Source organism: Sabethes cyaneus, chromosome 2, assembly GCF_943734655.1.
Source record: "Sabethes cyaneus chromosome 2, idSabCyanKW18_F2, whole genome shotgun sequence".
Taxonomy (NCBI): domain Eukaryota; kingdom Metazoa; phylum Arthropoda; class Insecta; order Diptera; family Culicidae; genus Sabethes; species Sabethes cyaneus.
Window position 1 is genome coordinate 34,903,491 of NC_071354.1, and position 25,826 is coordinate 34,929,316.

At 43.2% G+C, this 25,826-nt stretch overlaps 1 protein-coding gene across 3 annotated transcripts in view; it reads left to right on the plus strand.

Annotated features, from left to right (window-relative positions):
* Positions 1 to 21,063, plus strand: part of LOC128734748 (transcription factor GAGA) — a 28,959-nt gene extending 7,896 nt beyond the window's left edge. For all 3 annotated transcript variants that reach the window (XM_053829083.1, XM_053829084.1, XM_053829085.1), the window contains exons 4-7: positions 9,158 to 9,533; positions 9,599 to 9,748; positions 9,812 to 10,116; positions 17,736 to 21,063. In XM_053829083.1, coding sequence (XP_053685058.1) covers positions 9,158 to 9,533; positions 9,599 to 9,748; positions 9,812 to 10,116; positions 17,736 to 17,888 — 984 coding nt within the window. In that variant the 3' untranslated portion in view covers positions 17,889 to 21,063. The remainder of the gene's footprint in view (positions 1 to 9,157; positions 9,534 to 9,598; positions 9,749 to 9,811; positions 10,117 to 17,735) is intronic.
* Positions 21,064 to 25,826: the final 4,763 nt, after the last annotated feature.

A 25,826-nucleotide genomic window follows, 5' to 3' on the forward strand; every position in this document is an offset into this window, starting at 1 on the left:
TAAAATAAGCAACTGTGTCTATAGACAGTAACTATCTATCTCTTATGGTTGTCGAAATATAATGATTTGTTTAAAAAAAAGCCCTTAAAAGCACTTTTTAAAACTGTAAATTTTGAGGATGCAATCCAGATACAGACTGGAACTGTACTTGCTTTTACGGGTTTTTTGTTCTACTTTTATGTGTGAGTTGTTTGTTCTGCCACCAATTGTCACCTTGAGAAATATTTGAGCTCAAAGAAGTACTATTTTTCACCGAAAAAGCTCAATATCTCACGTAAAATTTGTCTTCATAGCTAATTTATATGAAGTTTACAGCTGTGATGTATTTGATAAATTTGTGAACATTGATATTTTTTACATCTTTGCTGAACAAATCAAACCTATATCTCGAATGTGTGGGAAAATAAACTATATATTTCACTTCTAAGGGAATTAATCTCATAATGGTTTCTGTCAAACGAAGCGTTTTTTCATACTAAGAAATGTTGCCAAAGTCACCATATGCAAAAAATCTCGTGTTTCGGGATAATCTCACGGGATCACGTATTTTGCTGTTTGGACCACTGTGCAGCCTGGCACATAAAGGGTTAAAACGCCTGAAACACTCATTTGGTTGCTCATATGAGCTTAAAGGAATCATTAAATAACTTAAAAAGAACAAACAAAAAATTTATTTTTGGGGCAGATATAATCGGAAAAAGCTGATATAATCTGGGGTAGATTTAATCGGGGGCTGATATAATCGTAAGCCGTAACCATGCCGTATGTATTTTATGTAGTAAGTTTCACGGTAGTATTTTTGTTGTTCTTGGGTCATGATGATGCACGGAAAGCTTGATTCAGAAGATCCAGAATCCAATCTTCTTTTGGAAAAGATTTTTTGAAAGATTTTCATACGATGGTGAAAAACTCCCAAGAAAAGTAAGAATTCTGTTCTAAATCATATAAAATTTTAGTTGATAGTTTTAGTTATAGTTGATAAATTTACTAACTAATGATAGCCATGACCGGTCGCACTCAATTCAGAAGGATTGTGGATTACATGCAGCTCTTCAAATATTGATTTTTACATATTTTGCTCAACTATGAGACAATGCAGTTGAATGAGCATAGCTGAGTGCAACAAGCCTGTTTTGAAATGAAAAAAAAAATTGAAAATTATTTTAAATAAAATGTTTCAGTCCATTGGTTTTTTATGTGTATTTATTAGGTTAAAATTTAAGGTACTGGTCTAACAAGCCAGTTCCTACGATAAAACTGAACCTTGTCGTGGTGTAGGGCTTTTTAAGTAATCAGTAAATGAACAGCGGTCACGTTTACTTCTGAATGTGGGTGGGTATATGTCAAAATACTTTTGTGATTTCAAGTGGGACTCGGGGTAAAAATTTACCAAATGTGATTGTTGCGTTGTTCAGAAAGTACTTTTACTCCGTTTATGAATATTTAATGTTTCTGGGGTTCATCCCTATTTATCACAACTGTGGAATGATTGAGTCGGTCGGGGGCTTAGGGTTAGTAAGGGGATTTAAGCGGGATACCAGATCCGGTTGGATTCCGAAGGACCACTCTGTAGTGATTACGGGTAATAGCACTTCTTAGGTAGCAGATGGGAAAATTAGGTCAATTCGTGTCGTGTGTTCGAGTCTCGGCTAGGCGCTGCTGCTAGATAGAGTAAGATTTTTGCTGGCCCCGTGGCTGTCCTGTGCTCTGATGGCCGCCCGCGGGGTCTGTCAATGGGAAGGGGTCGAGTCTTAGAGAGACGTTTAAGCCCAGAGCTTTACTGCACTAGCTCTTTGATCTCCAGGGTTGGAAGGCGGGTGAGTCTCTTTATTTTGAAGCTTCTGTCGACTACCGCGAACATCCAGCTTGTGCTGCGCTCAATTTACTTTGTATCGTAGGACAGTGCATGAATGCTAAGGAGATAAAAGATTAAATTTGCCCTTGATTAATATTCGAGTTATGTTGAAATTTGTGTTTCACCTCCCCGGCCCCAAAGGTGGTGTCTAACCAGCATAAGAACCTTCCCCGGCCCCAAAAACCCCTGCATAAAAATTTCAACAAATTTCTTCAAAATAAAAATGGAACAAAAATTATTTTCCATACTTACATAATAACGTTTTTTAACCGAAGAAGATATAGTAGGATTTCGAATTTGGCAACAAATGCGTGTCGCCTATGTTACCAAAATCGAAACCGTGCCAAAATTGAGACCCTTTTTTGATATGAAAAAATTGAATGTAAATGTGTTAGAAGTTGAGTAAATCTTATTAATCAACACTTGCAACCATTCTATGTTTAAAAAGTCCGCCAAGGGCTATCCATCCGGTTCATATAAGTTTTTGGCAATCTGTGGTGAGATGTAGTTCTACTACAATAAATATATTATTGTTCGAAACATTCTATAACCGCAAACTTTTTTCATCAACACACTGAGGGCATCATGTTTTCGTCATTTAACCCTTAAATGCGCAATGTTGCTTTAAAACAACATAGCGAAAAACATCCCCAAAGTAAGTTATTTTTACCGCCTTTAGATAAGAAAGTTTTTCGAGAGCACAAAGCGGGATACATACTGTTATTTACACGCGATCTACAGCGTTTTCACCAATTGCAGAATTTTACACTCAGAAGCCCCAAGCATTGATCATCTTCCTTCAGTGTCCATGAATCATGTCCGTTAAGGGTTACCGGGAGCATTAACGTTCTGTAGAATTTGCGCTTATGAGAGTTGGCAACCTTCGGGACTGGTTCTGCTGGTTACGTAATACGCAGAAAGCTTACATATTTCTCTGTTCTGACGTGATCCGCAGTGGGCATGCGACTCTTGGCCTGGTTCTTCTCATCTGTCATTTTCTGGCATTCGACATCAAACAAGCTGTTACACTCACCCTTATTCTGCGAGGCGAGTGACGTAACTAATTTGGAGTCATCGCGAATGAGGTGACAATTGTCGCCTAGGTGACACGGTTTGTCACTTAGGTGACACGGGGTGTTACCTAGGTGACACGGTTGTCACCTAGGTGACAGCACTCAATTCGACTCGCCATGGCGAGTGACAATTGTCGTATTGAGTCACGTGACTCGCAGAATAAGGGTGATTGTCTTCCCCACGTCGTGCCTATCACTTCCTTCGTAGTTGTTGGCGCCATGGCGGATCCTCCACAGCCTACTTACGTCTTATTCCCTTTCGTCCTGCTGTTCTGCGATTCGTTGATCAAGCTTTCTGGTGTACTCCACTGCAACGTCATATGCCGTAAACCGCTAGATCAGAGGTGCCCAGGCATAGGCATGGTGCGGGCTAAATCAGATCGCCCATGAATGCCGCGGGCCGCAATAATGTCTGGCCATTCCTGTGCATAACAAAATGTAAAATAGGTGACAACAAAAACCATTTTCTAGGAATCACCATAAGATTTAAACCGGAAAGCATTCAGATTCACAACATGCACGAGGCATAACGATTAAACTGAGGGACTCCTATGTCATCAAAAATTTTTTTCCTAAGTTCACCATCTTTCAAATCAGTCCGCGGGCCGCACAAATTATCTCAAAGGGCCACATGCGGCCCGCGGGCCGCAGTTTAGCCATCACTGCGCTAGATGTTGAAATGCAACATCCTCTCAGTGCGAGCCTTCGCCGATTTCGATAACCTTGCGTGGATTTTACGACGAGATAGTGGTCAAGATGTATATTGTGACTTCCAAAAAGTTTTGACCGTTAAACACGATCGATCTGGGAGCTAGAGTCTTGAATTTTCAAGTCGTGCACACCCCACATAAATCCTTTCGAACCTGTCATAGAATTCGTCCCTAGCAAAGCAAAGCAAAGTCTTAACCGTCACTAGACATTATCCTTCTTTATCGACAGATTTCGCAGCCGGCTGTTAGAGTACAGGAAAATTACGGGGTCAGTGCAACGATCCTACTGGTTCTGTCTAACAAAAACCGGCAAGCCGAGATTCGATCACAACTGGCTTGTTAGATCAGCATCGTACCTCGAAGCTAACTGGGCGGTTCAATTCGTCCCTAGTACCATAGAATTTATGATTTGTTGGTGACTATACGTTGATTAAGCTGTAGTTGAAGAATTTGCCTTAATTCTCAACACCCATATACGGTCATCGGAACGAACGGCCGGCCACCGAACTGCCTTCGAGTCAATGTTGCTTTCAAGCCTCGATAGTTGCAATCCGAAATCATGACACACAGCTTTAGTCTTAACTGTCCACCATTGAGGGTTAAAATATTTGCCATTTGGACATTTTCTAATAATATATCTAGCTAAAGTTTTGCCGTACCTCGAAGCTCGTACTCTGGGGAATCATTTCCTTAACCCCATGCTTTTTGCAGCAAAGATAACAAGCTGGAACTTCCAGGAAAGTTTTGTTTTAGTTTAACTGAAAACTCGCAGACATGTGTCCACCTTCCAGCGGCAAAGTTACTAGTTTGAGCTGACTGAAAATTAGCAAGATTTGTTATGTTTACACGGCTGTAATTTTTTTGTATGTAACATCTAAGCTTTGTGCAAAAACTGTCCCTAGACTCGATAGAAGAGGGCGTTTTCGAAACGCTGGTAAGAAATAGGTTAAGAATTTTTGATATATGTTCTAACGACATGAAGAAATCTAGCTTTAGTTTTCAGTAGCTCGCATAAGCCATGCTAAAGGGTTAAAAACTTAAGCCGGAAATCGCCCAAATAAGCTTGATATTCGAGTTTTGAGGGTCAGGGAAAAATATTTGAAGCATCAGGGAAAATCAGGGAATTTTATTTTTGGATTTGAGTCGACACCCTGCATTCGATAAAGTAATGTCTAATGACGGTTTAAGCCCAAGGTTTTGCTTTTTTGTTTGGGTTTTTTATTAAGATTTTATTACGGATTTAGTACAGTCAGTCCGCAATCATGGGTCACACGGTTATTTTAGATTTAGCTGCTAAATTCCGTTTAAATATCATTTAATGATTGGTCAAATTATTAGTGCTACTTATGAGCAACAATTTTATCAATCAATTAGTATAATATTTATGCAATAATCGTATATGAATCGTGGGGTTTTCAACATCTGGAGTTCCCCAAGGATCAGTACTCGGATCTCTGCTTTTTTGTTGTTATGTCAACGATTTATCCTCCGTATTAAGATGTTGCTCAATACAGATGTATGCGGATGACGTTCAGCTGTATATCCGCCGCCTTGGTCCCTGTTCTCATGAATTGATTAGGATGGTAAACAAAGATCTAGCGAGAATAATGGAATGGTTACAACGTAACCAGTTGTTCGTCAACCAATCGAAGAGTACAGCAATGTTTTTGAAGAGTCGCCGTAGAAACACAGATCAGACCAACTTTTTACCTTCTGTCACTATGGACGGGCAAACTATTGAGTGGACAGAATGTGCGAAGAATCTTGGATTCATTTTCCAGACGGATCTAAAATGGGACAGCCTAGTAAATCAGCAATGCGGGAAAATCTATGCAAGCCTTCGAACGCTCTATGGTTCTGCTTCTGCTGCTCCATCCAGCACACGCCTGAAATTGTTCAAAGCGTTGATTTTCCCCCACTTTACATTTGGCGAACTACTTCACGTTAAACCAAGTGCGGGCTCCATAGACAGGCTAAAAGTCGCGCTGAACTCATGTGTACGTTTTGTTTACGGGTTGAACCGCTTCGCGCATGTAACTCAACTGCAGGAAAACCTGATCGGATGCCCACTTGAGAATTTCTACGCGCACCGCTCATGTGTGTTCCTACGCAAGCTGATCAGAACGCAATCTCCGCCAGTACTCTTTGAGAAATTGTTGCCATCCCAAGGGCGTCGGCTACAGAACCTGATAGTTCCTCTCAACAACTCGACTAGCTACTCAAGCTCACTGTTCGTTAGAGGTGTGATAAATTATAACGCGATACCCCCGATTGTTAAACGATCAACTTCTGAAACAGTTTTTAAGAGGGGCTGCCTCGAATATTGGAATCGCAATTAATGGTAGCAGTTAAGTTTTTTGTTAGAGTTAAGATTTTGATGAATACTAAGACATCCGCAGGTAGCAAATTTGAAAAAGGCTTACCTTTACGCTACTGGGTAATAAATAAATACTAAATACTAAATATACCGTAATGAGTTTTTAAAAAAAACTCCGTCACATGGAAATCAACGCGGTAAATTTACGGAAACAGCACTGCACTGCTTAGTGACATTCATTGAGAAATCGCTCAAATATCAAGAGATGGCACTTTTCTTGATATTGAAAGCGCTTTCGATAGCACGTTCTTCGCATCAACTAATACGGCTCCCTGTCAACTCAAAAGGGAATCGACCACACTACAATGAGTTGGATTCAAGCGAAATCACAGCATTATTGGGAGTCACGATTTCCTCCATAACGAGTATGTGGTAATAACAACATAGTCGCTGAGATACGTTTGCGAGTCGCAGGTGTCCAACGGTGGGACGAAAAAGTATGGAGCCGTTAGGACGTCTGTCGATTGGAGAATCCTGAGGTGTAAAGGGTCTTTATGGATGAGATATTAGTTGGAACAATTGACAGTAGATCAAATCGTGGATTGCCTTGGAATCCTCTAACGATGGAGCAGCTAAATGACCTCGACTTAGCCGACATTTTCTTGTTCACACAACACCCAAACGATATGCAGAGCAAGTTAGATGACCTCTCCGAGAGCTCCCAGACAGCAGGGCTCACAGTTAATGTAGCAAAAACTAAGTCTATGGTAGTGAACACTGGCAATCCGGTGATGGTACCAAGACTGATATAGCCACACGGAACAGGAAGGCCAGGGGTGCCTTTGCAGGTCTGCAAAACATTTGGCGCTTAAACTAGATCACTATCACACGAAAACCCGAACTTTCAACTTAAACGTTAAATTCGTACTGCTGTATGCCAACAAAACGTGGTGCGACTTAGCGGAGACAACGCAAAAACTGCAGGTATTTATTAATCGGTTCCTGCCTGGTGGCCTGAGCCTGACAACTGGATATCCAATCCGAAACTCCATCGTCGATATAATCAACCAACGGCCACTAGCAACTACAGAAATTCGTGAATGTAGATGGAAGTGGATCGGACACATCTTGAGGAAAGGAGCGAACGAGAGAGATCTGCAGAGAAACACTCGACTGGAATCCGCAAGGACAGCGTAGAAGAGGCTTAATGACGTCCGTGCTGTAGACGACAACGAACGCGAGACGATCTCTGATTTTATCCCTTTGTTCTGTTGGACCGGCGGGCGAACATGTACCCATAAGTAGTTAAAAGTAAGTCGGAATCATTCGAATCACGCAGAAGACTTTAACAAAGTAAATGTCTCTGCTGCCTGCATTTCAACATTGCGCTAGGAGGTGTTATAAGTCAGTCGTCAACAACATACAATAAATCCTATCAATTTCTCTTTTTTTGTCCATAATTTGAAACCTGTCGACAAACATTTGAGGCGGTTAAAGATCAATCGCTAGACTACGGGAGGCAGAGAGGATTGAATTGAAGATAAGAACGTCAAAAATGAAACAAGTATATGCTGGTAGGCAGGAACGAGCGCCTGTGATAATCGGAGAAGATGATTTTGAGATACTCGGTGAGGACCATGACCATACCATGAGGAACCCACAAGTACTTACGGTGGAGTATTCGGTACGGTCGAAAACTCTCTATGAGCTCGAAACGTACCCGTTACGCGAAAAGGACCTGCGAACACTCGGAGTTTTCAAATGACGAATGCTAAGAACAATCTTTGGTTATGTGCAGGAACACGGTGTATGAAGACGAAGGACCACGAATTCGTGTATCGCTACGGCAAACCAGGTATTTTTGTCCTAGAGTGAACTCGTCATTGCGAGCTCAATTGCCAATTAATTAGATTTTTTCCGTAATTTTCACTATTAACAATCGTGATGCTTCTCCTCACACACATACAAAATTATTCCAACAAATAACATTGAAATTCTACCAACAATCTACTTTAGATGATCGAAACCGTATTAAACTCTCAGCTTAAGAAGCATAATGTTATTTATTTCAGCATAGTATGTTATCGTCAACTGTCACAAAGCTAGGGCAATTAAAAAACTCATCCCAAATCGATATAGGATTACTATGACAGATAATAATAGTGAGTTTAATTTTTTGAAGACAGGGCGTATGTTGTACAATTGGCCGTATGAATTAAAGAGTTAGAGCAAATTCTCCCTTATGATTTATATGGGAAAAGCAAAGCAAATTGTTTTATTCATACGGCCTAATATATACAGCAGTCCTTCGAAAGTTGCTCGAACGAGGCCAATTTCCTACTTCACAGCAATTTGCGAAATTAAGTGCAATCTTGTTATTTCTATACTTGAACAACTAATGAATCATCCAGTGTTCATTAGCAATCGCAGGACGAAAATAATAAGCTCATTATGATTCCAGAGGATTGATTCGTCATTACGAAAGTCATTGAAGCATTCAAGCAAGTTTATCTAGCAACCTTAGCAACACTTCATCTCCGAAGTAAGTCGTAAACAATTGATGTTCTTTATTTAATCTGCGGTGATTTCCTGCATCTGCACGTGTATTAAAAATGTAACTGCAATTCTTTGATTCACGAAAAATATTACTTCAGCTATAAATTTTTTATCGACGAAGACAAGTATGGCGCTAAGGTGAAAATATTCAATTAATAAGAAAAATTCTTTAGACTGCTTTCCTCAATGGAAATGGTCTGTTCTATTTACATTAAACTGACCAGATGTTCTAGATTTGGAAGACAGTCCCAGATTGGACTGACTTGTTCAGGATGACTAACTGTCCCGAATTAATTGAACCTGTGAACTTAGAACCCCTATTTTTTATTCAAAGAACGTCAAAACCACCTGTTCTTCTACGAGAACTAGGCCATATGCCGAAAAAATAGATGCAATCGCTTAATGGGCTAAAAATACTCTCCCGTGCCCTACCTAGATAAATAAATCAAGACTTTTCTGATCATATTGTAATTGACTATCTAAAACAAGAAGAATGATACAATTTTCACGTATTGCATGTTGAAATGTTCTAAAGTTATATTTCTAATCTTCGGCAGCCACAGCGGCGAATGTTAGATTAGGAATAGTCTCTATAAAAAACATCGCAACCGTTTTGTATTTTACCGAACTATTTTTACCCCTACAGACGGAAGATCTCATCACAACGCTGACCCCCACCCAGACAGTTCAGGCCCAGGTTATCGAAACAATCACCCCGGATCAGATGAGCGATGAGGTTACCAAGGATGTCATTAGCCAGTTTTTGCCCACCCGCAAGCGCAAGCAACGCACGAAGAAACCGTCCCAGTCGGGTGGACAGAATGCTACCGGAATACAGGCAACGGCTACCGTCACGGCTGGAGGAACTAACGCTGCTAAGGTCTTGAAGGCTGATGAGGAAGGAACCATCCAAACTATCATCGTCAACAGCGCGGAAGAAGCGGCCAACGTTGTAAAGGACATCAAGAAGGAAGCTACTGCTGACGGCGCCTCGGTTATGGAATCAAAGGACGGAATCATCAGTGAGTTCTGCATTTCCGAGACCACGCTGCCGGGATGGAGTTTTTCATTTATCTCTTTCTTGCAGAAATTAAGAACAAATCACAATCGGAACAGCCAGCCACTTGTCCCATCTGTCAGGCCGTAATTCGTCAATCTCGTAACCTGCGTCGTCACTTGGAGTTGAGGCATTTCAAGAAACCAGGCGTAAAGAAGGAACGCGTCAAGAAGAACAAAGGTGTTTAGCTATCAAATTAGATCGCCGAGCGATATCTCATGCCTAAAATGTAAACTTTTTCAGGCAATGCAAACGGACAGGCAAACACGAGCGGCGCAAACGGTACCGGAGCAGGAAACAGCTCGGTCGAGCAGCAGCAACAAGCACACGCCCAGCAGCAAGCTCAACAGCAGACGGCCATCGAAACAGCAGGAACGATATCGGTTACGGTTTCCCAGGCACAGGCACAACAGCTCGAACAGGCCGCGGCAAACGGTCAGCAGCACGTGGTCACGCAACATGAAAACGCCGACGGAACAACATCGCTCTCAATTGCCCAGGTACAGACGCTGGATGGACATCAGCTGGCGATTGGAAATTTGAATCAGGTTAGTGCTTTTTCAATTTGTGAGTAATTACCCTTGATTCTGAAAATTGGACGTCCTTTGTTATTGAGTTGGCTAGATGATTGCATCGTTACAATAGATAATGCGACTCATGCACTAATGCGCAAAACCGTTTTAAGTCGCTAGGAAAATTGCGACGCGAAAGACATAGGGTGATTTATATATTTGAGACAGGCGTTACGCGTACTCTATTCTGGACTTTTACAGCAAAATCAAATGTCCGAAATAAATTGGGCGTAACGCTTGTCCAAAATAGATAAATCACCCTCCTTTTGATTTCCGTGATTCAAGTGATACTACTTGATTTTACTAAGCTTCTTGACATTGGTGTTGCCCGACAGTGCCTAGAAGAAGTGGTGACCACCCAGTTAGCTCCGGGGTACGATGCTGGCCTAACAAGCCAGTCGCCGGTCGTATGTTCAAATCTCGACGGGGCGGTGCGGGTAATAATCGGATGGCGTAATATCTGGGTAATATGGCAGGTGGAGTAGAACTTCCCATTTGGAAGTTAACGGGTTTGGCAACATGCAACCGAGTGATGTCATGTTGTAGAATCGTTTTCGTTCCCCTTTTTCCATTGTGGCCACCTTTCGCACAGCGTTCAGTTCGATTGCAGTGATGGTTTCGTCCGGTTTGAACCGTTTTCAATAATTGACGTCGTCCTGTTGCAACTAAATACACAGCATGACCTACGCAGTGGCCAAGATGACGAGTTAGAAACATGCCCAGTCAATTTCCGTGACTATCTTTTCTTTGGCTTGCTGTAATCAATCCATTTTACATCAGCCATCACAAAAATACGATGTCCAACGTTCCTTGACTTCGGATCATAGGGAATCCAAGTTCTTTGCCTTCGAGCCATTTTTAAGCTTGGCTCTGCATTTATCTGCTTGTAGCTGGAGCCATCGCGGCTGCGGCAAGTCGGGCACGTCATGAAAATTTCAAACAACAGTGCGATGAAATATATATTCTCTTCCATGACCGCATCAGCACCAAAAATAGAAATGCCTGCGGGTGACGTTACGTTACTGGACTAGACTGGAGTGAATATACGTGCATAGAAACGCCCGGAAATTGGCGACGATTAGAAATTCGAGTGAAAAAAGTCGTGGTTCTAGGTTGCTTCCCCGTAGAACACTGAAGATTTTATAGTATTAGAGTGCTAAGAACCAAACACAGATGGAAGGGATTGCGTGCGCAATTTTTAAAAATTTTTGAAGTAGAGTGCCGTACGGCGGATCTGAGCGGATGAACTTTACTCGTTTTATGGCCTACCAATAACTATTGCATATAAAGTGCACTCTTGCATTCTGTTCTTTTGAGTGGTGTTAACGTAGTTTTTCACTGGCCAATATCGGGCTGGTCATTGATAAAGTCGCTCCATAATGGATCAAATGTTTACCCTACGACAAATTTTAGATAAGTTCAAGGAGTCAATCTGTAGAATCTAAGGCGAATCGCGATTTTTGGCAAACGATACAGTTGGCTTAAACGACGCCGGATGGATGTAAATCAACCATCAGAATAGAGGTCAGGTCTTACGCCAGTACATTTCACGAGGTTGAATGGGTTGAGTATTGCGGTTTTGCGGATAACATTTATACCATTGGAAATGACTGCAGAGCTGTGGTAGAAGCCGATCAAGTTGAAGATGACTTGCGAGTACCAAGAGGCCCACGATCGAGTGGAATGGAGAGAAATTCTTGATATATTCAGACTGAAATTCGGACTCTAAACTGCATGAGGAAAAGGAAATCATCGTTTGACTTTACGACTGACATCATCGTTAAAATAGATATGAAGATATCGCCAACAGGGACCTGTCGATACATACATTAACAAAGCGATTCGACAGATACGATTTAAACTACTGGAGCGGCGGCCGTTCAATGCCGAGTTTGTTCAGTTTAGCGAGAGGTCGCGTGTAGATGACGTCTTTCTGAGAACGGTAATCGTATCAGTCCATTAGGTTAGGAAGTAATTGTTTAGTAGATTGGTAGACGTTGATCGCTTTGACATGAATCCGTGTTGCTCATCGACCATGTCCTGCTGGACAAATGAGCAGATTGGCACGTTCACAGAAAGAGTTCGAGGAGTTGATAATGTACATAAGGCGGAGATCCCTGAGTAATTGTCTACGTTTCTTTTATTACTCTCCTTATGAACGCGAAACATATAACCGGATTTCCAGGCTGAAGGAAATACACTTGAGCTAATTCATGAGCCAAATATATCCTGGATTGGAGCTACCAAGACATTAATATAGTTCTTAAAAAAGATTGAAGTTATGCCGTCCGGTCCTTCAGAGGTAGAGCTATCGTCATCGAGATTATGAACACTGTCTAGTGCAGTCGATACTTCTGAGTCAGACAGCTTTTCGTCATCAAAAACACTAGGGAATTTCCGCGAGAACAGTTGACAAACCATATCCACCATATTAGTAGCAGTGTCGTTTCCAAGGAACATCGCTGACCGTTGAGCACTGACATATTTCCAGAATGACTTGGGATTACGTTTCAATATACGCTGAATGTTGTTTAACTTTTTGTAACGTTTGTTGCGCGCCTGATAGTGGTTTCACAGTGGTTGAGTATTATACATTGAGTACCTCCTCCTTTTTTCGGACTTAAAGCGACGTAGCATAGCGTTTAACTAAGGGAAATACGGTTCTGTGCATATCGTTTTTTTGGCACGTGACGGTCTATAATGTAATTCGAAATATGCGAAAAAGTCAAAGCAACAGCATCTCAGTCGATACTTTGGAATCCTTTCGATAAAGTTGGAACGATTAGAATCATAGTACACGGACAGTGGCACATTAGTCATCCTGGATGGTGTAGGTTGATGAATCGAAATTAATAATGGTGCTTTGATGCCGTTGATTTACGACTCCGATAGCAGCGAAAGACTTCGTAGTTCGATCCGAAGATTTGTGCAGAGAAAGTTCGAGGTTTCGACCAAAACAATTACTATCATTCTTTGATGACTTTCTAAAAATATTGCGATTCGATTTGTCACACTGCTTCCCTACCTTGAAATCATACAAAAAGACGGAGCAATGCTTTTGTTTTAAGATGCACGATCGGCGGTTGTCAACACATTTAATTGTGTCACTCCTAAAATATGTTGAAAGCAGTAGTTTATATACAGCTCCCATTTGCTCTTTGTGTTTATTGTTTAATAATAAAAAGTCAACAATTAAAAGTTAAAAACTAATAGCAAGAACTCTAAATCGGGTTTTCAGCACGTTGCGGCTGACGTCAAATTCGAAGTAGGACACAAAACGGTTGAAGTTCCGTTCTAAGCCGGTTATAGTACCGAAAGTACTGTAGTTAGTTTTCCGATGCGATATATGCAAGAAGGAATTGTTTCGCGTTAAACGAGACCGAGTTAAGATGTCTAGTCTTCCTAGAATCCAAGGACAGTCAATCCGGGATGTCAGAACATCTGATACGAAGACGGCTCTAGTTACGTCCCGACGTGTTTGCAGGGTGTCCAAGTTGATTAATCTGCAGCGCTGTTCGTAGCTTGGGAGCCGGAACGGATCATTCCATGGTAACCTACGGAGGGCAAAGCGGATGAACCTCCGTTGCACCGACTCTATTCGACTGACGCCGTTTTGGTAATACGGGCTCCATACGGGTGCGCAACACTCGAGGTTGGAGCGAACCAACGCACAGAAGAGTGATTTCAAACAATAAATATCGTTGAAGTTTTTGGCGATACGCATGATGAATCCCAGGTTTCTGCAGGCCTTGTTGACAACGAATGAAACATGCTGTTTGAAAGTCAATTTAGAGTCCAGCAGTACCCCAAGATCATTGACGCAATCTATACGGCGTAAGGGTACGCTTGATAATCGGTAATCGATTATTATAGGGTTCACCTTTCTCGAGAACGTTATCACTTCACATTTGTCGGGGTTTAGTATCAAGCGATTATGTTTGCATCATCCAGCGAATATCAACAGTTGCTCCTGGAGTGCGAGAGTGTCCGATGAATCGTTAACTTTCGAAAACAGTTTCAGGTCGTCGGTGAACACAAGCCGAGGACCTTTGAGCATTAAGTTGACGTCGTTGTAATAAATAAGAAAGACCAACGGTCCGAGGTGGCTACCTTGTGGGACTCCAGAAAAAGCGGTGAAAGCTGGTGAGGTGAAACCATTGATAGACACGTTGGTAGGACGGTTCGTCAGATACGATTTAAACCACTGAAGCAGCGGCTCTCCAATGCCCAGTTTGTCCAGTTTTGCAACGGCGATTTGATGATTTAGCTTGTCGAAGGCAGCGGAGAGGTCAGTGTAGATAACGTCTGTTTGGGATCGGTCGTCAAGGCAGTCGTACGTACGTAGTGAGCGTTAGTAGATTGGTAGACGTTGAGCGCTTCGGCATGAATCCGTGTTGCTCATCAGCGATGTATTGCTGAACGAACGAGGAAATTGGCACGATCACAACGAGCTCGAAGTGTTTCGATAATGCACATAAGGCAGAGATACCTCTGTAGTTGTCTATGTTTCTTTTGTTCCCCTTCTTATGAACTGGAAACATGTAAGCGGATTTCCAAGCAGAAGGAAATATGCCTGAGCTAATCGAGGAGTTAAATAGACGTCGGATTGGAGCAGCCAAGGCATCAATGCAGTTCTTTAAAAATATTGAAGGTACGCCATCGGGTCCACTGGAAGTTGAGCTTTTCAACTTCAAAGCGGCCTGCTTGATCATAGAATCATCAATAGATCAATTAGTGAGAGAATCGCTGAGATTTGGAACGCTGACTAAAAGCAGTCGATACTTCTGTTTCGGACAGCTTTTCATCGACAAAGACGCTGGAGAATTTCCGCGAGAACAGTTGACAAACCATATCCAATTTAGTCGCAGTGTTGCTTCCAAGGAACATGGCTGATGGAAGACCGTCGTCTTTCCGTTGTGCACTAACATATTTCCAGAAAGACTTGGGGTTACGCTTCAGTCTTCGCTCAACGTTGTTTAAGTATTTGCGGAAGTAGTGTCGGCTTAACTTTTTGTAGCGCTTGTTGAGAGCCTGATAGTGGTTTCGCAGAGATTGGGTTTTATACCTTGAAAACCTCCTCAAGGCAGCCTTTCTTTCAGATTTAAGGCGACGTAGCGCGGCGTTTACCCAAGGCTGGTGCGGCCCCTTTTCGTACCGTCTTTTTCGGCACGTGGCGGTCGATGATATAATTTAAAATATGCGAGAAGGTCAAGGCGGCAGCATTTACGTTGTTCTCTTCCAAGGCTGCGTTCCAGTCGATACTGTTTAGTATACCTTGGATCGCATTAAAATCGGCACAGTTGAAATCGTAATAGACAGACAACGGTGAGTCGGTCGTTTTGTATGGTGTATGTTGCAGGGTGTACTGCAAACACAAGCGAAGCAGAGATCCAAGCAGCGTCCGTTTTCTTTGGTGATGTTAATTTGCTGCACAGCAAATTAAAATCTCCCAGAATTAGCAAATCATCAGAGGCGGAGGCTGCCGAAGAAATTGTGTAGACCGATGCCATATGAGCCTTGAGGAGTACGGCGTCCCTTACTCGATCCGGTGGGAAATAGACAGCGCACAGGTATAGAGAGCGATCGGATAAATTTATAGACACCCAAACTTGCTCAACAGGTAACCAGTCATTGTGTTCTAAGACAGAGGCCTTGAGTTGGCGCTACTAAAACGCCGCTGCCCGTTGATTTTCGGCTGTTGTGCGCACTTCGGCCACAACGGAAGACTTCGTAGTTCGGTCCGAAGATTTGTGTGGAGGAGGTTCGTTCGTCAAGCCAGGTTTCGGTTAAAACGATTATATTGTATGGACTATCGACACACGCTAGCAGATAGTTGTGAACGCTTGCATTCATTCCGCCTACATTCTGGTAGTACACGTGGATGTTTTGCTGGACGTCGCGAGTACTGTTCGGTAACCGGTTGGATGATGTGCTAGAAACGGGAGGATATAAATTGGCGGTAGTGCGCTTGCCTGGAAGGGAATTTTGGAAACCCCTTTCGCTACACCCACACGCAGGGCCGGGACGACTGATGAGCGCTGGCAGGAAAGGCGCGACTGCGGCGGGGAGGATAGGGACTTCCATGGTGCTCCTGTCGGTGCATCCCGGTGTCTTATCGACTTCAAGTATCGGCAATGCATCGTTCGGATAGTTATTTTCCACGTTGCTAGCTGTGACAATTCCGCAGTTTGGCTCGGAGGATGGAGTACACGGCGGATGGCAGTTTAGGTGAGCGTTGGGAACGGATACTCGATGACAAGGAATGTCGCTGCAGGATCCATTGCTACGGATGGAGAGAACATCAGGAAGCGAGGATGGACTATAAAGTCGGTACTTGCCTGGGAAAGCAAGTTGGAAACCCACATCACCGGTACCGATCACAGGAACGAAACGGCTCTGATTGCAGCGACTGATGACATAGTCGACGGGACAGCGATACTCGGCTGTGACGGATGGGATGAGGGTTTCCATCATACTTTTAGGCGTGCGTTCCGTCGATGCAGAAATAGAAGCGAGGAGCGAATCATCTTTCAATGGTCCAGTGGACGTGAGTGTGAAAGCGCGGTACGCGTCAGCAGGGTATAAACGTAGACAAGAATGATACTTGCCATGAGTCTGGTTCTGGAAGCTCTGTTGCCCAAACCCACACGCAGGGCCGGGACGACTATTGTACGCTGGCGGCAGTAGCTCAGGCAGACTGCGGCGGGGGAGTTCAGGGCTTCCGAAGTACTAAAGTCGTTGCGTCCCAGCATCCAATTTGTCCTGCATTTGGACTCTAAGACCCTGTTGGCAACGATCTCAGATCTATGTTGGAGGACGAAGGATTGTTCGCTGGGGTTACCTCTATACATGGAGTTATCGGAGTTGCTCGAGGTACAGATGGTGCCAAGTAGTTTTTTACGCTAGTGCCTTCGAATTCCCTGAAAAGCAGACCATAGAGTCATGTACCCGTATCGAGAGGAATGTCTCGATACTTTTCGTCCATACCGACTTTGAACGAAATATAATTCATGGCGGTTAGGTCAGCATCTTTTTTTATCAGAGGATCATTACAGTGCAAACAATCGTTAACCAGCTCGACGACGGCTTCGGGCTTCACACTGGGGCGTATCCGAGAGAGGTAAAGTCAGAACAATTTTTTTGGGGGGAAACGGTCAACACGGTTTGCGATGTGGACGATTTTGTACCAACAAGAAGCGGTTTGCTGACCACTGCACGCTATTCGCGGCGTCGTTTTTTCGGCGGTTCTGCGATCGCGTATCTTGACGTAAGAGTGTGACTGAATCGTACGTCGCCTTAAAGTCCACAAACAGATAAGTCTGAAGCCCACGTACGTCCTGGTAATATAACAAAAGTTGCTAGAGCTATGTGATTAACTGGGGATAAGGATGTAAAGATCGGGACGTCAACGGAAGAATTCTGATCGTAGATTCCCGTCCGGGTATGCTATTCAGTGTATATTTTTGGCGGAATTTCCCACGGCCATTTTACCTAATTCTTGTAGCCTACAAAACCTGTAAAGTAAATAAAAATGTTAATATTAACATAATTCTGACTTCCTGGATTGCTAAAAATTTATTATTTTCCCTTCACAGGCCACACTTATTCGCACCGGTGAATCGATCGAGGCAGGAATCATCGCAACGCACGAGCCAACACTGCGCCCGCATACCGAGCTGTTCCGCGTTGGCAACACCGTCTACACGATAGAGGAACGTCGACCGGATCAGCCGAACCGTTTGACTTAGAACGATGACGATGACGTCGACAACGGGGGCGACGTGTACGAAATAGTTGAGGGAGTCGATTACGATTGCATCATCGATAGTGGCGTGGACGTGGAAATCGAGGAGGAAACCGGGGAGGGTATCGTGGTAGAAGACGAGGAGGAGGTGGTAATGGAACCGGGCGGAGCGGGCGCGGGTGGAATCGTCGATTCCACCGGTGGGGTGATTATCGATACCACTAACGATGATGAGAATGATGAGAACAGAGTTGACGGACAGCACCAGCAGCAGCGTCATCAAGTCGGAACGCAAACAGGAGAAACCACCATTGTTACCGTCACTACGGCTGGGGCATCCGGGGGCGGTAGCGTGACCGGCAACAATAATCGTAATACGATAAACCGAAACAGCACTAATACTAGAGCTGGCAGCAGCAGCAACCCCGCCGACGGTGATCTGGCGTCGTCCTACAAGCACTTTTTTATTCTCTAATTTGATAAGTTCAGCAAGAAAAAACAAACCGTCGAGAGAGACAACGGCTCTTAAAATGTGCGTTAGAAAGAAGCTGTGTTTTATTATTAATTTTTTTTTACGAAAGTGAAAATTTTTTTTCGTTGAATTGTGAAATAGTAAACGAAAGATTTATGAATTATTTATATCGGTTTAGTTCTGTGCAGAGAATGGTTTGTTCCCGAACAAACGCTATATCGTTCAGTCACAGAGCAACACATCAAGCGAAAACGAATTGATTGTTGAGAATGAGTGGATCATGTTTTTTAGTAAAATTTTAGCTAATCGCCAGAGGATTCAAGTTGTTCAATTTCACCACAACTAAAAGTTAGGTTTTGCACTATTATGATTATTTAAAGATGAGAGACATAATTAGGATCATTCATATTTCGTACATTTATATTTTATCGCTTTGTACATAGCAGCTAATTATTGGACAAAAAGTAACGAATAAAACAATTGTATTGATGATACCTAACGATTAAGAAAAAAAAACAAATTAAATTCAAACACTGAGCAACTCTTACACACATATGAATCAAAATGAAGCATCAAGAACGAAGGTGTGTTAGTGAGATTCTGAAAATCTTACTGCTAGCAGTTCTGTAAAGATGAATGATTAATTCTCAACAACGTAAGCTCCTAGCAAATATGCTAGAATATTTGAGATTTTAACATTTGGCACACAATCGTAGGGCACGTAGCCATTTTTACTTTATCCTCAATCCTGTTTTTCTCGCTCAATGCTTCCGACCAACTTGTAATATGTAATGTATTTGAAGAACTTAACTCATTTTTAAGTCCAAACCACATTTGCAAATCAAAAATTCGTTTTGGTACTTCCTACCTATCACTTTCTCGTCGATTTAGTTGTGTGTTTTTTGATTAGATAAAACAAACTCTAGATGGAATGACCCGAAACTTTCATACGAATTAAAAAACATTACAAGACGGCAATAATTGCAATAGCAGTAGTATGTGGACGGTTTAGAGTCAACACAGATTTGAAAGGTGGTTACTGTCCTTTTTCTATCAAGTGCAATTTCCAAACTTATATATGCTGAAGAGGTGGCAACAGCCACTCTTTTTGGTAAATTCTTTCCCACCTTCAGATTGCCAGACGTGATTTATGCAACAAATTCTCCAACTTTCGATGGGTCATATTATTTTTATAGTACAATGCCTACTCACCTTTCACAAACTTTATGCTAAACATTGTTTTTATTCTGGCATTTATCTGCCCCCTGGCTTGGATCTAGAACTTAAGGATGTTGTTAACTGATCCCGTTTTTGAAAATACGAAATACATAAACTATTTCAAAAAATCAGTTTCATAATATATTAGAAAAAGCGTGTGTGTTGTGATTGCGTCTTAATAGTTTGTAAGTGAAACCAATGGAAAATAAAACTGAAAATGACCGTAACTATACAATTTTAACCCATAAAATAGAAATATCTAGCTGTTAGATTTTTTCTTTTTTTTTTAACAAACTCACCCTAGTGTAATAAGTGACCCAAGCAGATTTATTCCTCCCACTAAAATAAAAAAAAAAACAGGCATAAATAAGAAAGAGAATACCGTATAATAGCTCTACTTTTTACGAAGAGCGCGCGCAATGGGAATTGTTCGCTGCAGCAAACAAGAAAAAAAAACATGAACGTGTAATAATTAATTTTAAGCGAAAACAGTTAGTAATCCGCGAGTGGAAAAAATGACAACAAAAAGAAACCGTTTCGGAACCGAAATTTGAACAAAAGTACAACTAAGCCCATATACAGATCGTCATAATTGAAAGGAAGAAAACATTTTTCGTACATTTGAGCTACCTGTCGTGGAGAGAGAGACGCAAAACAAAATAGTAAAGCAAAAAAAACAAACAAACAAAAGTGTCGTAGTTGTGTATTCAAACCAATCAACTTTATAACTAACTGTAACATGTTAACGTGTGTGTAACGTAGTAATTAGTACTTTTCTTAGTTCTCGACACAGCAAAATGGTGTGTGCATTTACGACGAGATCATCCGAAAAACAGATTCAGCAAACACATTAACCCGCTTTACTACTACTCTACTACCAATTGTATTGTTTCCCATATCCGACGACATCGTACGACGCTTCCCACTGGACAATTGCTAAACGATCAATATCAGGTTAACTTATTCAACACCCCCCCCCCCCCTCCCCCCATTCTAAGCAGTCGTTTTCCCATGGTAAGCAAAAAAGTGTATCACTCTCACACAAAGTTTTCTAAGTTGTACCAAGTTTGAATATCTGGCTTTATCAAAGAGAACCATATATTATCCATTAAGAAGAGAAACGCTCGCACATGTGTATAATAGGTAGAGCTGTGTGCATCTCACATTTTAATTAAAATAGTTCGTAAATTATGATCAATTTGCTGTAAAACGATATGGATATAACTTAAACTATTCAAAAATATAATTCTACCATGATAGCGCAGTACTTTTCACCGCTGCGACAGACCTTCGCGCCGCGGGTTACACGAATGGTGTTTCTTCAACAGAAAGAAACTTCGCGCAAGCGGCGGACGGGCGGTTGGGCGAAACCACGCAGCATTCGACACAAAAACATTAAAACTTACACCAAGTGGTAAAATCGTTTTCGAGAGCTAAACAATATCTAAATTTAGATGTGTGTGTACATACAGAGAAAAATAAAGTGAAAACCCATGTAGAAGTATTGCTACTAATTTGAGAGCGGGATATTTAGGACCTAAAGAAAGCCCATCAAGCACGTTATTAGAAAGCAACATTGCTGCAAGAAAATATATCAGTGCCAAATACAGTTACACCCGGCAGTCCGGCCGATAATTACAAACGTATTCTGAATAAGGTATCTTCTCTAGATGAGGAATGATCGGTTTATTGAAAAGTTTAGCAAATGCTGAGTTTGGATCGAGGTAGGCTGCCACATATAGATGTCAAGTTTTTTCTCGTCCATTTACCAGTCGAATAAAGTTTGTAAAAGGTAATTAAATGGTGCTCTTCAAGTAATATGTATTATAGGCATCGAAGAAACAAATTATCCAATTGTTATGTAGAACTTGTGTTTAGCCTATATGTAAAAATGTAAAAATTTGGATGATTCGTTAAACAACCACCGGAGAAGCAAGTTTGTAAAAGATTACTTACTTTACATTAGTAGTACCGATCCTGCGCCGAACGTATTATGGTCCTCCAGTACCGTCGATCCTGGGTTGCCGTTCTCCAATCCCCACGAACACCAGCTGAACGTGCATCGTCTTCGACAGCACACACCCACCGGGTTCAGGGTCTGCCTCGGAGTTTACGGCGTCTTGCTGGTTCTCTGCTGAAAATAGTTTTTGCTACTCTTTCATCGGGCATTCCGGCCACGTGTGCAGCCCACCGCAGCCAGCCACATTGCACTACCTTCACTATATCAGCATATTTGTATACTTGGTACAGCTCGTGATTCATGCGTCTGCGCCACACTCCATTTTCCATTTTGCCACCAAGTATAGATCGCGGAATTTTACGCTCAAAAACCCCAAGCACTCGCCGACCAGCTTCCTTTAGCGTCCATGATTCATGTCCGTAAAGGCCACCGGAAGGATTAGTGTTCTGTAGAGCGCCAGTTTTGTACGAATTTGCAAACTACGGGACTTTAGCTGGCTACGTAATCCGTTGAAAGCCCGATTCGCGGCTGCAACTCGTCGTTTCACTTCGCGGCTTACATCGTTGTCACATGTCACGGGTGTACCAAGGCATATAAATTCTTCCACAACTTCATATCGTTCCCCATCTAACTGCACCTCGGCACCAACACCACTTGGGCTCCCACGTTCCCTACCAGCAAACATGTATGTACTTCGTTTTGGCAATTTTAATGGCAAGTCTCAATCCCGCCGCTTCCATTTTAAAAGGCCTGAAGGCCTCTTCCACTGCTCTACGGTTGATTCCGATGATATCGACGTCATCCACAAAACCAAGAAGCATGTGAGATTTCGTGATGATAGTTCCATTCCTTTCCACGTTTGCCCTTCGTAATGCACCTTCCAAGCATAGATGCCATTTTCACTGATGTTTTCACACGCATAAATTTGGGACTTACCAATTACGTCAGTTCCAGTGAGTCCTGGTTCTACCAATTTGTCTGATAACTAAAGTACCTCATAAACTATGTTTATTTCAGAAAAAATATACTGTAAAAATTAAATATTGCGGAGGAAATGCTAGGGTCCCAAATTTATGTGTATGAAAATGGCATCTATGCTTCCAAGGCAATGTTGAATAGCAGGTTAGAGAGTGCATCCCCTTGCTCCAGTCCATCCAACGTCACGAAAGCAGCTGAGGTCACACCCGCTATTTCAACGCATGATTTGGATCCGTCCAGCTTCGCACGTATCAGCGTAACTAGTTTCGTAGGAAAACCATGTTCTAGCATTATCTGCCACAGCTCATTTCGTTTAACTGAATTATACGCCGCTTTAAAGTCCACCAACGGATGGTGTGTCTGCAAGTTGTACTCTCGGCACTTATCTAGCAACTGACGCAGGGTAAACATCTGATCCGTCGTGGAGCGACCCTCACGAAAACTAGCTTGGTACTGGCCGACGAAGGACTCCTCTAACGGTCAGTCTGCAGAACAGGATACGGGAAAGCACCTTGTAGGCAGAATTGAGCAATGTAATTCCTCGATAGTTTTTACACTCCAGTCGTCCCCATCTAACTGCACCTCGGCACCAACACCACTTGGGCTCACACATTCCCTACCAGCAAACAGGTACCTCGTTTTGGCAGTGTTAATACTTACTTAGGTGGCTTGCCGTCCTAAGACAAAGCCTGTTGAACAAAATTTCTCCATGTAACTCGGTTGAGGGCTACCGCTCTCCAATTCCTCGGACCCCGAGTACTCTCCACCAGATCTCGCTCCACCTGGTCTAACCATCTTGCTCGCTGCGCTCCTGGTCGTCTTGTGCCTACCGGATTTGAGGCGAACACCATCTTTGCAGGGTAGTTGTCCGGCATTCTTGCAACATGCCCTGCCCATCGCATCCGTCCAGCTTTAGCCACCTTCTGGATACTGGGTTCGCCATAGAGCTGTGCGAGTTCATGGTTCATCCTCCGCCTCCATACTCCGTTCTCCTGTACGCCGCCGAAGATCGTTCTTAGCACTCGTCGTTCGAAAACTCCGAGCACTAGCAGGTCCTCCTCGAGCATTGTCCATGTTTCATGCCCGTAGAGAACAACCGGTCTAATAAGCGTCTTGTACAGGGTGCACTTTGTACGGGGACTGTCTGCTCAACCGCAATTGCTTGTGGACCCCATAGTAAGCGCGACTTCCGCTGACAATACGCCTCCGAATCTCACGGCTGGTATCATTGTCCGCCGTTACCAGTGAGCCAAGGTAGACAAATTCATCGACTACCTCAAACTCATCGCCGTCGATCAATATACTACTGCCCAAGCGGTGTCGTTCGGCCTCGGTTCCGCTGGCCAGCATGTACTTTGTTTTAGACGTATTTACCTTTAAACCAATCTTTTCTGCTTCGCGCTTTAGTCTGGTGTACTGTTCAGCCACCGCCACAGATGTTCTGCCGATAATATCCATGTCATCGGCAAAGCAGACGAATTGACTAGATTTGTTGAATATCGTGCCCCGCGTGTTGATATCCGCTCGGTTCATAACACCTTGTAGCGCTATGTTGAACAGCAGGCATGAAAGACCATCACCTTGACGAAGCCCTCTGTGTGATTCGAATGAACTTGACAATCCACCCGAAATCCGAACACAGCACTGCGTACCATCCATCGTAGATTTAATCAGTTTGATGAGCTTCCTGGGGAAGCTGTTCTCGTCCATGATTTTCCATAGCTCTTTCCGGTCGATGGTATCATATGCGGCTTTGAAGTCAACGAATAAATGATGCGTGGGAACTCTGTGTTCACGGCCCTTTTGGAAGATTTGCCGCAGTGTAAATATTTGATCCGTTGTAGACCGAACTTCGACGAAGCCGGCTTGATAAGTTCCCACAAATCTATTCGCAATTGGTGATAGACGGCGGAAAATGATTTGGGACAGCACTTTATAAGCGGCATTGAGAACGGTGATCGCTCGATAGTTCTCATAGTCCAACTTGTCGCCCTTTTTGTAGATCGGGCAGATAACCCCATCTTTCCACTCCTCCGGTAGCTGTTCCGTATCCCAAATTCTAACAATTAGTCGGTGCAGACAAACGGCCAGCTTTTCTGGTTCCATTTTAATAAGCTCCGCTCCGATGCCATCTTTTCCAGCTGACTTGTTGTTCCTTAGCTGCATGATGGCCTCCTTAACTTCGCCTATCGTTGGGGTTGGCATCTCTTCCCCGTTTGCTGCACCGTCGAAATCGCTTTCCCCGCCGCCATGGCTTTCCGCCTGGGCGCCATTCAGGTGTTTGCCTTTGCGGGATCCGTTCAGTTTCTGGTAGAACTTCCGCGTTTCCTGAGAACGATGCAGCCGCTACAACTCTGCATATTCCTACTCTTCCAGGTTGCGCTTTTTCTCCCGAAAGATTTGGTTTCGCTGCATCTTCTTCTGTTTGTGTCTTTCCACGTTCTGACGTGTGGCACTGCGCATCTTGGCCGCCCGCGCAGCGTTCTCCTCATCCATCACCCTCCTACATTCATCGTCAAACCAATCGTTCCGCTGATTCCGGGCCACATGCCCGATGAAGCTCTCCGCTACACTGCTGATGGCTGTTTTGATAGTGTTTCTACAGTCCTCGAGAGGGGCTTCGTCCAGCTCGTCCTCTTCCGGCAGTGCAGCTTCGAGTGAATGCGCGTAGTTTGCGGCGACGTCTGGCTGCTTCAGCCGCGCGAGATCTAACCGAGGCTGGCGTCGGTACCGAATGTTGTTCACAACGGAGAGTCTTGGGCGCATCTTAACCATAACTAGGTAGTGGTCCGAGTCAACGTTAGCGCTTCGATAGGATCTGACGTCGATAATGTCTGAGTGTGTCGATAATGTGTCGACTGTTGATCAAAACGTGGTCGATCTGGGATTCTGTCTGATTTGGTGACCTCCAGGTGTACTTATGGTGGATTCTGTGCTGGAAAAAGGTACTACGTACGGCCATATTCTTGGAGGCGGCAAAGTCGATAAGTCTTAGGCCCATTTCATTGGTTCGCTGGTGTGCACTGAACCTTCCAATCACCGGTTTGTCTTCCTCCTCCTGGCCGACCTGAGCATTGAAATCCCCGATGACGATCTTGATATCATGTTTTGGGCAGCGATCGTATTCACTCTCCAACTGCGCGTAGAATTCATCCTTGTCGTCATCGGTACTTCTGAGGTGAGGGCTGTGCACGTTGATGATGCTTATGTTGAAGAATCGGCCCTTGATTCTCAACCTGCACATTCGAGGATTGATTGGCCACCACCCAATCACCCGTTTCCGCATCTCGCCCATCACTATGAAAGCTGTACCC